At 38.2% G+C, this 14,098-nt stretch overlaps 1 protein-coding gene across 1 annotated transcript in view; it reads right to left on the reverse strand.

Annotated features, from left to right (window-relative positions):
• MGAM (maltase-glucoamylase) overlaps positions 1–14,098 on the reverse strand; it is a gene marked incomplete at both ends in the record, with an annotated part of 194,548 nt that overhangs the window by 12,391 nt on the left and 168,059 nt on the right. Inside the window, 11 exons of the mRNA XM_080932402.1 lie at positions 605–729; positions 1,123–1,179; positions 2,076–2,160; positions 2,248–2,396; positions 2,983–3,099; positions 3,200–3,234; positions 3,472–3,605; positions 10,963–11,101; positions 11,488–11,572; positions 11,975–12,109; positions 12,906–12,968. Coding sequence (XP_080788528.1) covers positions 605–729; positions 1,123–1,179; positions 2,076–2,160; positions 2,248–2,396; positions 2,983–3,099; positions 3,200–3,234; positions 3,472–3,605; positions 10,963–11,101; positions 11,488–11,572; positions 11,975–12,109; positions 12,906–12,968 — 1,124 coding nt within the window. The remainder of the gene's footprint in view (positions 1–604; positions 730–1,122; positions 1,180–2,075; positions 2,161–2,247; positions 2,397–2,982; positions 3,100–3,199; positions 3,235–3,471; positions 3,606–10,962; positions 11,102–11,487; positions 11,573–11,974; positions 12,110–12,905; positions 12,969–14,098) is intronic.

A 14,098-nucleotide genomic window follows, 5' to 3' on the forward strand; every position in this document is an offset into this window, starting at 1 on the left:
TCCTCGTCTTCACACAGACAAATCCTATTTATGATTTAAGAGCTACCTCAGAGGGCTATTTCAGGAAAATCATACTTTTCATCAAAGGCTGATTATAGACTGCCCCGTGTGTGTGTGTGTGTGTGTGTGTGTGTGTGTGTGTGTGTGTGTGTGTTTTAATATTCTTCTTGAGGAAAAAGCATTTTTTCTTAAGAGTGTGTGTATGTGTGTGTGTGTGTGTGTGTGTGTGTGTGTGTGTGTGTGCTGAAATCTTTTTTGAATTCACCAATGTAGGCCTAAATAGAAATGGGTAGTAAATTCTTGTGCAACTACTAACTACAAGTGAAGGTAATTTTTAATATTCCCATTTTCTGTAATGCGGGGGAGGAAAATAGTTTTGTATTCTCAAGAGAATTTCACTCTGGAAAATTGTGTTCTCAGCACAAGAGCACAAGTAAAAGATCACCCAAGGACTGGATTCATGAACTTGCCTTCTAAATCCCACCAGAAGGTACCATAGATTCCAACCAGGGAAACTTCTCTGCAATTTGGTTCCTGTGTAATTTGAGTATGTCTCCATACACCCAGGTACAGAGCCAAGTCATCAAACAGTGCTTCATCATACCTGTAGTAAGTATTCATTCCAGGCTCTTGCCAAGGCAGGATGTAGCCTCCTCTGATGTGAATGTTGATGTGGTCCAGAGGAGCCAGAAGTATTTTCCACTCACCTGCTGAATTGTTGCCAAATCCCTAGAAGGAAGCATGTAGATAAGAAATGGTGACAAGTAAATGAATTAAATGAGTTACATGTTTTACTAAAAACTCTTTCTTACTAAGAAAGCATGTTGGAAGATCAGCAAAGTACTGTAAACACTAGGAAAAAATCCATTTTCATTTTTTCTCACACATTTGAAATCCTAACGCTTTCTGTCTATGTATAGAAAAGTTATAAGGTAGACAAGAGGAAATATAGGTGCTTACATATTTCCTATGTCTTTATGTAGATCCCCATTTATATAGATCTGGCGATGGATAGAGAGGTTGGAAATTATTCCTTTCTTGTTTGAGAAGTGAGAAAAGTTTTAGGCACCTCTCTAGCCTATAAAGAGCCATTTGGTTCTTCCTAAAAACATTTCAACTTACCGTGCTATGTTCATACCAACGGGCTCTGGGGAAATAAGCTTGAGTCTCAAATGTGTTCTGAAACAGAAAACCAGTGTGTTATTATGAAAATCCAACTGGGAAGCAATATTGATCTTTAAAACACTTTTTACAGAGTTAAAACTAAGATGAAATGCTATTAGTAATGTCATGAATTTGAAAAAATATTAATGAATAGGCTTTGAAAATTCCTCTTTAAATATACATAAAAATGTTTTCATTAAAATAAGAAACAACCCACAGACTGTGTGAAGATCAAGAAAAAAAGAAAAAAAGAATATATTTTAATTAAAATAGAACTGTATCACATCCCCCTTTTTTTCCTAAAGCCCCTCCCAGTTTCTCTCCTATCTCCTCAAATTAATAACCTATTTTCCTATATTATGGTTACATATATACATATGTGTATGTATAGGTACCCACAAATACTTAATTACAACCTTATAAAAAATGTGTTTGTATACTTTTGTGCAAAAATGCTTAAAAATCTGTACATTTATCTTTGTTTTTTAAAATAAAGTTAAAAAATAAGTTATAAAATAATATTAGATCATAGAATTCTAAATAAAAGACTAGTGTTGAAAAGTTTTTATTAAAAATGTCTTAAGGTTATATATTTTTTCTTGATGTTCTAGAAAATTATTTCAAAAGGGTAAGGTAAGAAATACATGAAAATATATAAAATGGTTTTTCTCCAAAGATAGTGAGATGTCTCAGTAGCTAGAGACATATACCAGTAACCTGGGAAACTTGAGTTTGATCTCTGGAGGGCAGATGGTAGAAGGCAAAAACTGATTTCTAAAAGTTGTCTTCTAATATCTATACATGTACACACACAAAGAAGCTCTATTTTTTAAATTTTAAATAAAAAAAAATTTTCCTGTGACTTTGGAACATGTGACTAGGAGGTATACGGCCTATGCTGAGAAACTCACACTTTCCAGAATAGGGCTGATCAGGATGGCTGGGCCCAGCATGAACTGGTGATCTATATCCCATGTTGTACTGTCTTCTGTGAACCTGAAAAACCCAGTATGAAAAAGCTCATCTCAGTAACACAGTTACAAATGTGCCCAGACCCACTTTTTGACTAGAGGTGACACTCACTCATGGAAAAGTGGCCGGACGACAGTGCTGCCCTCTGCGTGAGCTTTGTGCATCAGAGTATACAGGTATGGCAGCAGAAAGTATCTGGTCATCAACACTTTTCTTGAGTACTCTTCAAAAGTTGAATTCCAGGCCACAGGGTCTTGTCTCTGAAGAGGAAGTGGGTATGTGAGAACAGGTAAGATATTCTTCACGGCACCCCAAAGATCTCAAAAGAGGATGCCTGAACATTTACTCCATGTGTAAGCATTGAGTCACTTCTCTTGTCATTTCCAGCCTACTTCTTTTTGCTCCTTTGGCCACCTATAAAGCTAAAGTGAATGCTGTTTCTCTTTTTAACTGACACTAAGGTGATTAAAACAATTTAGCTTTGGCTTTGTGTGAACATGAAGTCTTATAAATAGGCCCCTGTGTACCACTGATTTATTTATTATTTGAGTAAAATACCAACTCCATATCCTTTCAAGCAGGGGAACATGTAATACTGTAGTTCAGTGTAGGAGCTAGAAAATATCTTTTCTTGGCAATGACGCTTCTAAAAAGAGAGGAAAAGTGTACTATTTAGAGTTATTCATAACCTTAGAGTTCTGAACTTTGTGTATATTCCAAATCATGGATATCCATGTGATCTTTGTGATTTTCCAGGAAATAAAAATGACACACTTGTAAATTTGAAATTAGCTGTGATTTGAACTTTGTATAAGACATCTACAGCACAAACAATGGCTGCCTCACCCTAGTCCCCGCCGTATTGTGGTTCCTGGAAAATGGATAAAAGGCCCCCAATTGCATCCAGCGGATACACATCTCATACTCAGCATCTCCAAAGAACCCACAAATGTTTGCTCCTGTCTGAAAAGAAGCAAAATCAGAGTATCACTGGGTATTCTTTCAAGACAGGTACATATACCCAGAAATCCTGGTAAGGTATAATGATCCCAGTATGACTTACATAAGGTATTCCAAACAGACTGAACTCCATCATACCTGCAATGAAATAAAATAGCCATGTTAAATGAAGACAACCTTTGGATAGGAGAGAGAAAGTTCAACCTGACTTTTTCTTTACTTCATTCACAACTCTGGACAATTCCTGATAAGCACACTGAGAGAGCATTCAGATTCTATTGCCTTTACTGCCAATCTAAACATACAAGGCATACTCAAATCATACACAGGTCCCTTCCCACCACCAGCAAAGGCCCCCGGGCACAGCCCACACACCAATGATGGATTTCCCCAGCTGGTCCCAGGCAGCTGTGTTGTCTCCCAGCCAGTGTCCTGCCCAGCGTCCGGAGGAGGGGAATGTGGAGCGGGTGATGACGATCCCTCTCTCTCCTGTCACCTCCTGCACAGCTCTGGTTGGGGCAACAAGGAAGTGAGTTTGAAGATGGTAGCCATGGAATTTCACTGCAGAGCATGCTGGGTTCATGAGGCAGTAGAGCAATTGCACCAAGAGTGGGAGAACTCTTTCTAGAAGTGAGGACATGAGCCACAAGGAACCTCCCAGCAGGGTGCAAGGATCTCATTCTTTGTTTTTTTTTTATAATTTTTTTTTATCTCATGTCACTTGTTTTGACAAGCACAGTCATTGCAAATATCAGTTCCTTTGCCACTACTGGCTTCCTGCCAAAGACTTCAGAGAAAGAGGAGATGGTTGGATTGGGTTTCTCCTGACCCTTCCTCAATGTTTAAAGTCCTATCCCTAGTGCCCACAGTAGACTTGAAGATGTAGTACTGCAGATAGTATATCTCCATAGTAGCAGCTGCATATCTGTACATTTTCTTTTTCTTTTGCATTTTTGTTGGTCATTTTATTTTTTTACAGGCCCAATTAACTGGTTACAGGTAGAGGTCAGAGGAGGGATAAAGTTTGTGGTAAAGTAAGTTTCTCGAGAACAAATCCTATACTCCAGGAAAACATGAATCAACTCCCCATCTATCATTGCTCAAACCCAGCACAGGAAGCTACTGACGATCATCATTTAAGGAATACATACTTAGGTCGGGGATAAATGATAGCATATATCCTTCTGAGTATTATTAACATATTCTGTCATATGAAAAGCAGAGTCCATTTGGCATACAGGAAAACATACATAAAATATCATTAGACATTTATATAAATATGGTTTTAATATAGGGACCCATAGTCAGGTTGAAAAAAAAAAACATGAGAGAAAAATCAGTAAAATAAAGAAGATCCTAGTATGTTTTCAATACAAATGTTTACTAAAGAAAGCACACAGATCAGTGGACACAAATGATGGTCCCCTACTGAAAGCTCTGTGGCTAACACACTCAGAGACTGAAAACCGGACGTATTTTCACAAAAGGAATAAAAGTCTATGCTCATGACAAAAATGTATTCATATACTTTTATGCAAAAATGCTTACAATTTGTACATTTATCTTTGATTATAAAATAAAGTTCTTCAATAAATAAAGAAATAAAAGTAAATAAAGATTAAAAAAGTCTATGCGCACATCAGGGCACATACATGCCTGTGTTCTCAATCTCTCTGCCTCTGTCTCTGTCTCTGCCTCTCTTTCTCTTGTTCTGTGTTTCTTTCCCCCCCTCTCGAGCACACACACACACACACACACACACACACACACACACACACACATACACAGAGGGTATGAAGGAGAGAATCACCAAACTGTGTGTCAATCTATAAGAAAACCATGTAAGAGAATGGAGTGGATAGAAAAGATGGGTCAGTCTAAAATATTTTTATGGATGGAGTAGATTTAAGCTGTTTTTAATGTATTTTCCAAGGGGTCATTTCAGACAGAGTCAGGATAGTAAGCATGAATGAGTGCTAATATATCAGGGAACACCAAAGTGTATGGGAAGCATTAAGGTTTAAAGGGTAGTTCTTTAATCTATTTAAAGGATATTCATACGCATCTATATAAATATGTGGATTTCACAGCTTGAAGGGGGAAGTGTGACTTTGAGTCAACAGGAGCAGTTCAAGTACTGATGAAATGGTCAAAAGTAGAAATCCTGCTAAGTGGTCACAGCACTCCAAACATTTCTGGATTCACTTTGTCATTTAATGGCAATGATAACCCAGGAGATGCTCTGGTGTTGGTTAACTGGGAAGTGGCATTAAGACTGTGTACCACCAACCTAAAACCAAGGCCCACTTTCTAAACCAATACAACAAACAGACTGCAGAGAAGCAAAAGCAATTCACAGAGGAACAAGCTTCCCTGAAAGATCATTTGTAGTCCCTGAGGGAAGAGATGGAGCAGATGGGATGTATGTCAGATAAGGTTTCCCTGAGGAGAGGGAGTGGGAGGGGAGTTGGCAAGGAGAAGTTTCAGAAAGAAACTAAAGCACTAATTCCTTTCTTGTCTTCTCTGTACTTCAGTCTGAGCTCTTCAAGTCTCTGAGGAGAGAAAATGCTACCCTTCTAGGACCCCACAACTGTCACTATGTGAGGAAGAATAAGAAGTAATCCCTCCTGTTGGGTCCTTCCTCTGGAAGAGTCAAACAACCCCAAGGAAAAGGGACCAACAGAACCAGTGGAGAGGAAGGAGTCCTCAACAGTAGGGATTGATTACCTTGTATTCTTCCTCACACAGCCTGAGATAAGATTACACTCAAAACACCTGTCTTATTATTTCATAGGAAGAGCTGGTTGTGTTCTGGAAGAACCAGTTTCTGCTTGGTCAGAGTATAAGAAGCATTAAATGCTTTTCAATCTAACACTGTAAACTTGGGAGTTTATAATAAAGAATTCGACGTCCATGTAAACCCCCCAACCTAGTAAAACTTTTTTTACACAAAGACCCCACTGCGTTCTTGAAATGCAGTGGCGAGGTAAACTGCCTCTTTCTTCTTTCCTTTTTTCCTTTGGGCTATTTGTTTGTTTGTTTGTTTTTTAATTGGCCAATCATGAAAGCTGAGGTTCAACCACAGCCAATGAGAAAAACACAGTCAACACCTGAGTCAGAGTAAAAAACCAAGTGAACTTCCTGCCTATCACTTCCAAAGGAAACTCCAAATGGTAGTCCAGCTACCTAGCAATGAGTCCAACATAGACTATAGGAGAATTTCAAGCAGTTAGATAAAAGCTAGAATTTCTCAGGATCTTGTGAAAGTGGTTCCCTTCTACCAAGAATAGTCATTTTCTTACCTCTGGTAAAGGGACATAGAGCTCTCCCATCAGACCCCAAAGCTCCCAGGGACAAAACCATCAACCAAAGAGGACACAAGGGGTACCCATGGCTCCAGATGGATATGTACCAGAGGATGGTCGTATCTGGCATCACTGGAAGGGGAGCCCCTTGGTCCTGTGGAAGCTTAAAGACCCAGTATAGGGGAACACTAGGCCACTGACTCAGGAGTGTGTAGGTGGGTAGGGGAGCACCCTCATAGAGGCAGTGGGAGGGAGGATGAGATAAGGGGGCTGGGGAGGGGAACCTGAGAAGAGGGATAACATTTGAAACGTAAAAAATTAAAATAATTAATAAAAACTCCAAATAGTAAACAAACAAACAAGCAAGCAAAACAAACACCTGCAGTGCCTATCAGCATACCAAGGTCCATGCTCCTTTCCAGGTTCCCTTAGTCTGGACTCACACATATTTCAAACTCTCATTTCCTGCTCCCCTGCTGCTACCCATCCTTCTTGTTACCCAGCTTTTCCCACTACTCTCTCACCGTCTCATCTCTTAGGTTATGTCCTGTTCTTACCACTATTCTCCCCCACCACTCTAGCCCAGCACATATCCAGTCTGCCTTTCGCTTTGCTCTGTACTCTTCAAGATGCCTCTGGGTGTTCGCTCTCCTATCTACAAACAAATACACCTCTTCTCTTAACCATACTATGGAGCAATCATGTGATAAGTTTATATACCATCCCAGGTTGCTCCCCTTCCTGAGCACACCCTTTGGAATAAAGAGCAAAGGGTAAAGTTTTGCCATGAACGAATTCTTCAGTTGAAGGGTTAGTGTGGTCTTTCTTTGTGACCCTAAACTGATATCTAACAAGAGAAAACTAGACTCATATAAATGAGATGATATCATGAAAAAGCAGCTGAAAAATAAAAAGGAGAGTAGAAAAATTAACAAGAATGTTGTTAGGAACCATGATATCATTTAGTGTGCATCTCCTTGCTCATGGCAATACACCCTAGATTCCTCTAAGTCCAAGAAATAGGAAGAGAGGACAGAGGACACAAAGACAGTGAAGAAAACTGAGTAGAGGAGTGAAAAAATACCTTCCTGTCCTGTAAAAAATAAACAAACAAAACTTTGAACAATCTGGATTATGACTCCGGGAGGTGGGATTATACCATCATTAATGTATTTATTGCTCAAGGGAATTTCTTGCACAAAAGAAGGTGGAAAGATTTTCCATGCTCATAGACTGGAAGGATCAATGTGGTAATAAATGGCCATTTTTGCCTAAGGTAATCTACAGATTCGATGCAATTCCCATCAAAATTCCAACTCAATTCTTTATAGAGTTAGAAAGAGCTACTTGAAAATTCATTTGGAATAATAAAATTCCTAGGAAGGCAAAAACTATACACAACAACAACAACCACAACAACAAAAAACTTCTGGAGTAATAACAATCCCTGACCTCAAGCTCTATTACAGATTAATTGTGATTTAAAAAAAAGAAAAAAGAAAAGAAAAATGCATGGTATTGGTACAGAGACAGGCAGGTAGATCAATGGCATTGAACTGAAGACCCAGAAATGAGCCCACACACCTATAGTCACTTGATCTCTGGCAAAGGAGCTAAAAACATTCAATAGGGACAAAACATCTTCAACAAATGGTGTTGGTTCAACTGACAGTCAGCATGCAGAAGAATGCAAATCAATCCTTTCTTATCTCCTTGTACAAGGTTATAATTCAAGTGGATCAAAGACCTCCACATAAAACCAGGGATCACTGAAACTAATAGAACAGAAAGTGGAGAAGAGCTTAGACATATATTCACAGGGGAAATTTTTCTGAACAGAATACCAATGGCTTATGCTCTAAGATCAAGAATTGACAAATGGGACCTCATGAAATTACAAAGCTTCTGTAAGATAAAGGACACTGTCAAAACAATAAAACTGCAGCCAAAAGGTTGGGAAAAGATCTTTACCAATCCTACATCTGATAGAGGGATAGTATTCAATATAAAAGAGGGCATCTGTGAGCTTTTTCTCCAATTAAAGTAAACTATTTAAGCAGAGCAGTTGAAAGAAACCATTTCAGAACTCAGAAGTCACCAGTCAATAAAATAATAAAAATCATCTTCCCAAAAGAAACTATTAAATCTTGTCCAGACAGTGAGGCTTGTAACCCTCTCTCTTAAGGCTGCTCCTACCTCAACCCATTCCCCAGTAACCCTCTAAGAAACACAAGGCTAATAGCTGTGAATCTCGCTGGGAGAGAATAAGTCCACTACCAGAATTTTGAGTTTAATTTGGAGCAAGCTTTAATTAAATACTGGCTAAGATGATAGACTTTGGCCACTTCCACTTTGGATTCCCTCCAAAATGGCCACCAGCAATGTTGGCCAGATGCTTATAAGGCAAACCCACAAAGTTATGCAAAACCAGCCTTTATCCAGTGGTGGCAAACATATATTCTGACATATTTCCTGCTTACCTACCTCCTGCCTAAGTGACATCAATCAATCACCTTCATTGCTGTTGGGTCAACCAAACATTTTTAGAGACATGAGAACAGGCTTATATCTTTTTATAGAAATATAATGGTTATTTTATTTATTTACATTTCAAATGTTATCTCCTTTCCCACTCTCCCCTCCACAAACTCTCTATCCTGAGAGGATTATATCTTATATGAACAACAGCCTCCAGCACCTCAGAGAGTAGATGTCCTTGAGGGATGGGTTCATAGTTTGCAGGCATTTTTATTCTATTGATCTCTCGGAAACAGTAACTAAAACTTCAAACATAACTTTGGTCCTCACACAGATTCAAAGTAAACTAAGAAATTTGAACTCCCTTTCAGTTTTGTTAAAAGTATTTTCCTCCAAACCATTAAATAGTTTATTCTAACTTCAGTTCTTCAGAAAATGAGGGATCCTTGTCAACACCTTTTGACTCAGACCACAGATCAGGACTGAGAAAACATTCCCACCTCTACAGAATTAGTTTTCAAAACTTTAGCATTGTACTGGTAATATCATGGGGACTAAGGCTGTAGTTTCATTTGGGGTAAATCATTTGGCTCAGATTTTAAAAGGATGAGAATCATAGAAACCTTCGTAAAAGGAATGCATATGCATGCCCATACTCCAATATATTCCTAGAGAAGAGCATGAACAAAGGTCCAGAAATTTTGTCAGAGTGCAGAAAGAAACCAGAAATGAAGGTAAGGCTGTCATTTAATCTCCTAAATTTGCATTTGCTTCACCTTAAGAGGCCAGGCATTCAATGTGGCTGAAGCAGGCTTAAGACAGCCATCTCCCACACTCTAGGTCTTTGAACTGACTTATCTTAGAGTATTTTCCTATTTAAAGACTGACTTTAGGAATTGTTTCTCTGCCTCTTTGTTATGTAAAGGCGTGAAAAGAATCTCTTTGAAATGCCTTCATTAGGGAACAAAGTGGGAGGAGAGAGCAGAGGGAGAGGAAACTGAAGGCTGCAGAGAAAAGTTGTTAATCCAAAAACAACTAACTCTTTGGACACTGAAGGACCCTAGGGGCTTTTGCCTGCCTTATACCCAGGGCCTCAGGTTAAGACTAAGCCAAGTACCAGCTTCCTACCTCTGGTCAAGGCTGAGCCAAGTTCTATTCTCCATCCACAGTTCTCAGGAGGATCAAGAACATTCTTGAAAAAAACAAAGAATGTACTGAACCTCTGGTTAAATGGAATTTGAATGTGTGTCATATGCTTGAGAGCCAATAGATTCAAAAGTCAATATGCTTAGCCAATAAATTTAAACTGTAACCTTACTGATGTAACCTGTACTCCTAAAAAGTATAAAAAATGCTTGTTATAGCCATTTGGGTAGCCTATCGGTCACTTGCCCCAATGGGCTGTTTGAAGGTCAACCCAGATGCACCGAAAAACAAACCTCTTGAGTTTGCATCCAACTCCATTCTTGTGTCTGACTTGGAGGGTCTCCCCGTAGTTAAGACTCATTTTGAGTCTTAAAGAGATCAAAAGAGATATTATTGCTAGAAATGTTCAGTTCTCAACACTAACAATAACAACAAAATCCACTCAAAATGTAATTAATATACAACAAAAAAGTAGTCAATAGAAATGTTGCTGAAGGAACATGGGAGGGAAGGGGATTAAACAAGGTATTATAAATGTGTTCTATAAAAACTGAAAGAAAGCATGTCTTATTAAAATAAAATTTTATTATTAAATGAATGAGGCAGGATGCAAAGATGGGGAACTTAGAGGGACAGTGGAAGAGAAAGGACTTGGATGAAAGTAAAGACTTCCAGCCCAATTAACAAAATTCACTATTATAGTGGCCTCTATGGAGACAATCTTCCTTTTACATAAAGGCATTTAAATATAAATATACCAGTGAGCCATGCTTAAGACCTAATTACATTCAACCTCCAAATACAACCTTATTGTTTCCCCTTATGTGAATGTGAAATATCTAAGAATCTGACAAACAAGATTATAAACTATTCTTACAGTGAAAATATATCCCTATGCCAGGTTTACCATTGCCAACAGTAACAAAAGCATACTCACTCGTAAGTGGGTCTGGTCTGGGACCACCCGTACAGGCTGTGCACATCATAGTGCCGCACCCTGGAACCATCTGGAAGGATCTGCTCGCTCTCCATGCACAGGGTCTTACTGCTCAGGCCCCTGTCCCTGGCTTCCAAATCTGAGGGGGAAATGAGTTATTCCCCACATATCTTGATATATATGTCAGCATGTCTGTCATAAAAGGTCTAATAACTTGGGTTTTTTAATGTAGAAAAGTAACATCCTGTGATTTCATAGTTAAGGCAAAGGAGAACATGTAGGCTAGATAAGGTATCCTCTTGCTCTAACTCAAGCGCCACCACAACAAGTTCAGTCTCACCACAACAAACTCTTTTGATGTTAAGATGTTTTCTTCCACTAGATGGTAATGTTCTCAAGGGAACAAATAGATCTTGTTCAAATCAATTCTGTCTTGATGTTTCTAAATCTTTCTTGCTTGTCAGCATTTGCCTGATAAATACAAAGTTAAGAAAGGAAGGAGATCGGTAGAAAAAATAAACATACCTGGCATGTAGGGTGGTTTATTGAGAATTTCACTGTGGCAGCCCCCAGCAGCTCCATCCACAAAGTTTGAAGGCTCATTCATATCCTGAAGTAAGCAAGCAAAGAAAGATTCTGTCATGTCAGGGCAGCATGTTCTATTTCTAAATAGAAAACTAATCTCAAAGAAACGACCAGATTGTATAATCCTGGTCTTTAACCTTGTCATGAATCAAACTGGAATTTAAAAACCCACATCAGGTTAGTGGAGTGGAACAGTGGGCATTCCTGTTGCCCATGTATTAGCATCTTGAGCAGCTGACACACCTCCTCAGTAGACTCCTCTACCAGACATGTCCTTAGGCAGGACCACAATAATCTCTGCTATTCCTGGTCCTAAAATTAAATTACCTTCCTTTTAGCTATTCAGTCCTAGCTGCCTACTCTGTTGTCTCTAAAGTACCCTCCTGAGTTAACACTTACATGTTCAAAAAATTAAAGGTGCACTTACAATCCACAGCCCATCAAACTTCAAACTCTTCTGTGGCTCCAAAGGATTTTCATAGAGCTCTTTTATCTCCTTCTTCCACCATGCAGCTGTGCTGGTACGCAGAAAGTCAGGAAAAGCAACATAGGCCCTGTATAGCTAGAAGAGCAACATATGTTTTCATGAGAAAGATCTCCCCCTATCCTGGAAGGAGAGAACTGAAGACAAAAGAGGAAATGGGGAAGCTTTTATGCCTGTCCAGCCTCTGATCTAACCTTAGTTTTTTTCTGCTGCTATTGCTGCAGAGTTTAGAATGCTCACAAAGTTGGAGGAAGGAGGAAAAGCCCTCCAAAAGCACCTTTAAAGCATCACATTTGTTTTAGGATTTGGTGTTAACTATGGACAATAAAAAACTAACAGTCAGTATCTAAACAGTTGAATTTTAAAGATTCATGGGATTCTTGTAGATTGGCCAAACTAAGGAGGACCTGCCTATTATCCCAGGGGAAATGAGCTGAATGATAACTAAGTGTGTAGGTTGAGTGGGACAAAAGGCATGAAACCAAGAACTACTTTCCTTTTTCTAGTCTGATAGTGCTGATTTTGGTCCTCAAGCAATTCATCAAAAAGCATCTACTTGTGATAGTTTAGTACTTGGGATTATATTCTAGACTTTAGTTCATTAATTTCAAGTAGCATTATATTTGAATCACAAACTATTGAATACATAGTAATCCATGAAATTTCATGATATTTTTCATTTTATATGCTTCCATTTTGGTTGGCTGTCAGGTTTTTTATTTGAGCATTTCCTTCTGTTAAAACTGAGCACCAAGCAAGCAGAGTCAAGTTAAAGCTACTTAACCAAGAAGAGGAAGATGCTCATCCACTCATACTATAATATATATGTATGTATGTATGTATGTATATATATATATATATTGCTCAACTGTACCTTAACTTGAGTTTCATGGTCAACAGATTCATCCACATTTACATTGGGCAACTCTGGCCACACCTAGACAAATAAGGAAGATCAAAACATTTAAATCCTTGCACATCAGACCAATTTTACTTATGATAATCAATGCAAAAATACTTAATAAAATTCTTACAAACCAAATCAAAGTACACATCAAAACAATCATCTATCAAAATCAAATAGGCTTCATCCCACAGATTCAGGGATGATTTAATATAAGGAAATTCATCAACATTATATATTATATAAACAAACTTTATATAATATAAAAAACTACATGATCATTCCATTAGATGCTCAGAAAGCATTTGAAAAAATTCAACACCCCTTCATGATAAAAGTCTTGGAAATATCTGAAATTAAGGTCCATATCTAAACATAGTAAAAGCAATATACAACAAACCAGTAGCCAACATCAAACTAAATGGAGAGAAACTTGAAGTAATCCTACTAATATCAGAGACTAGACAAGGCTGCCCATTCTCTCCCTACATATTCAATATAGTACTCAAAGTCCTCACCAGAGCAATTAGACAACCAAAGTAGAGCAAAGGGATACAAATTGGAAAGGAAGAAGTCAAACATTCACTCTTATTCACTCTTTGTAGATGATATGATAATATAATTAAAGGACCCTTAAAATTTCACCAGACAACTCCTACAGCTGGTAAAACAACCTTAGCAAAGTGGCTGGTTATAAAGTTAACTAGAACAAATCAGTAGCATTCCTCTACTCAAAGGATAAATAGTCTGAAAAAGAAATTACAGAATCAACACCCTTCACAATAGTCACAAACAGTATGAAATACCTTGGTGTGATCCTAACTAAGCAAGTGAAAGATCTGTATGACAAAAACTTCAAGTCTCTGAAGAAAGAAATTGAAGAAGATCTCAGAAATTGGAAAGTTCTCCCATGCTCATGGATTGGCAGCATTAATATAGTAAATATGGCCATCTTGCTGAAAGCCATCTACAGATTCAATGTAATCTCCATCAAAATTCCAACGAAATTCTTTAAAGAGTTAAAAAGAGCAATTTGCAAATTCAATTGGAATAACAAAAAACCTGGGTGTTGAAAACTATTCTCAATAATAAAAGAACTCCTAGGGGAATCATCTTCCCTGACCTTAAACTGTATTACAGAGCAATCTTGATAAAATCTGTAT

This window comes from Micromys minutus (assembly GCF_963924665.1).
Source record: "Micromys minutus genome assembly, chromosome: 18".
Classification (NCBI taxonomy): domain Eukaryota; kingdom Metazoa; phylum Chordata; class Mammalia; order Rodentia; family Muridae; genus Micromys; species Micromys minutus.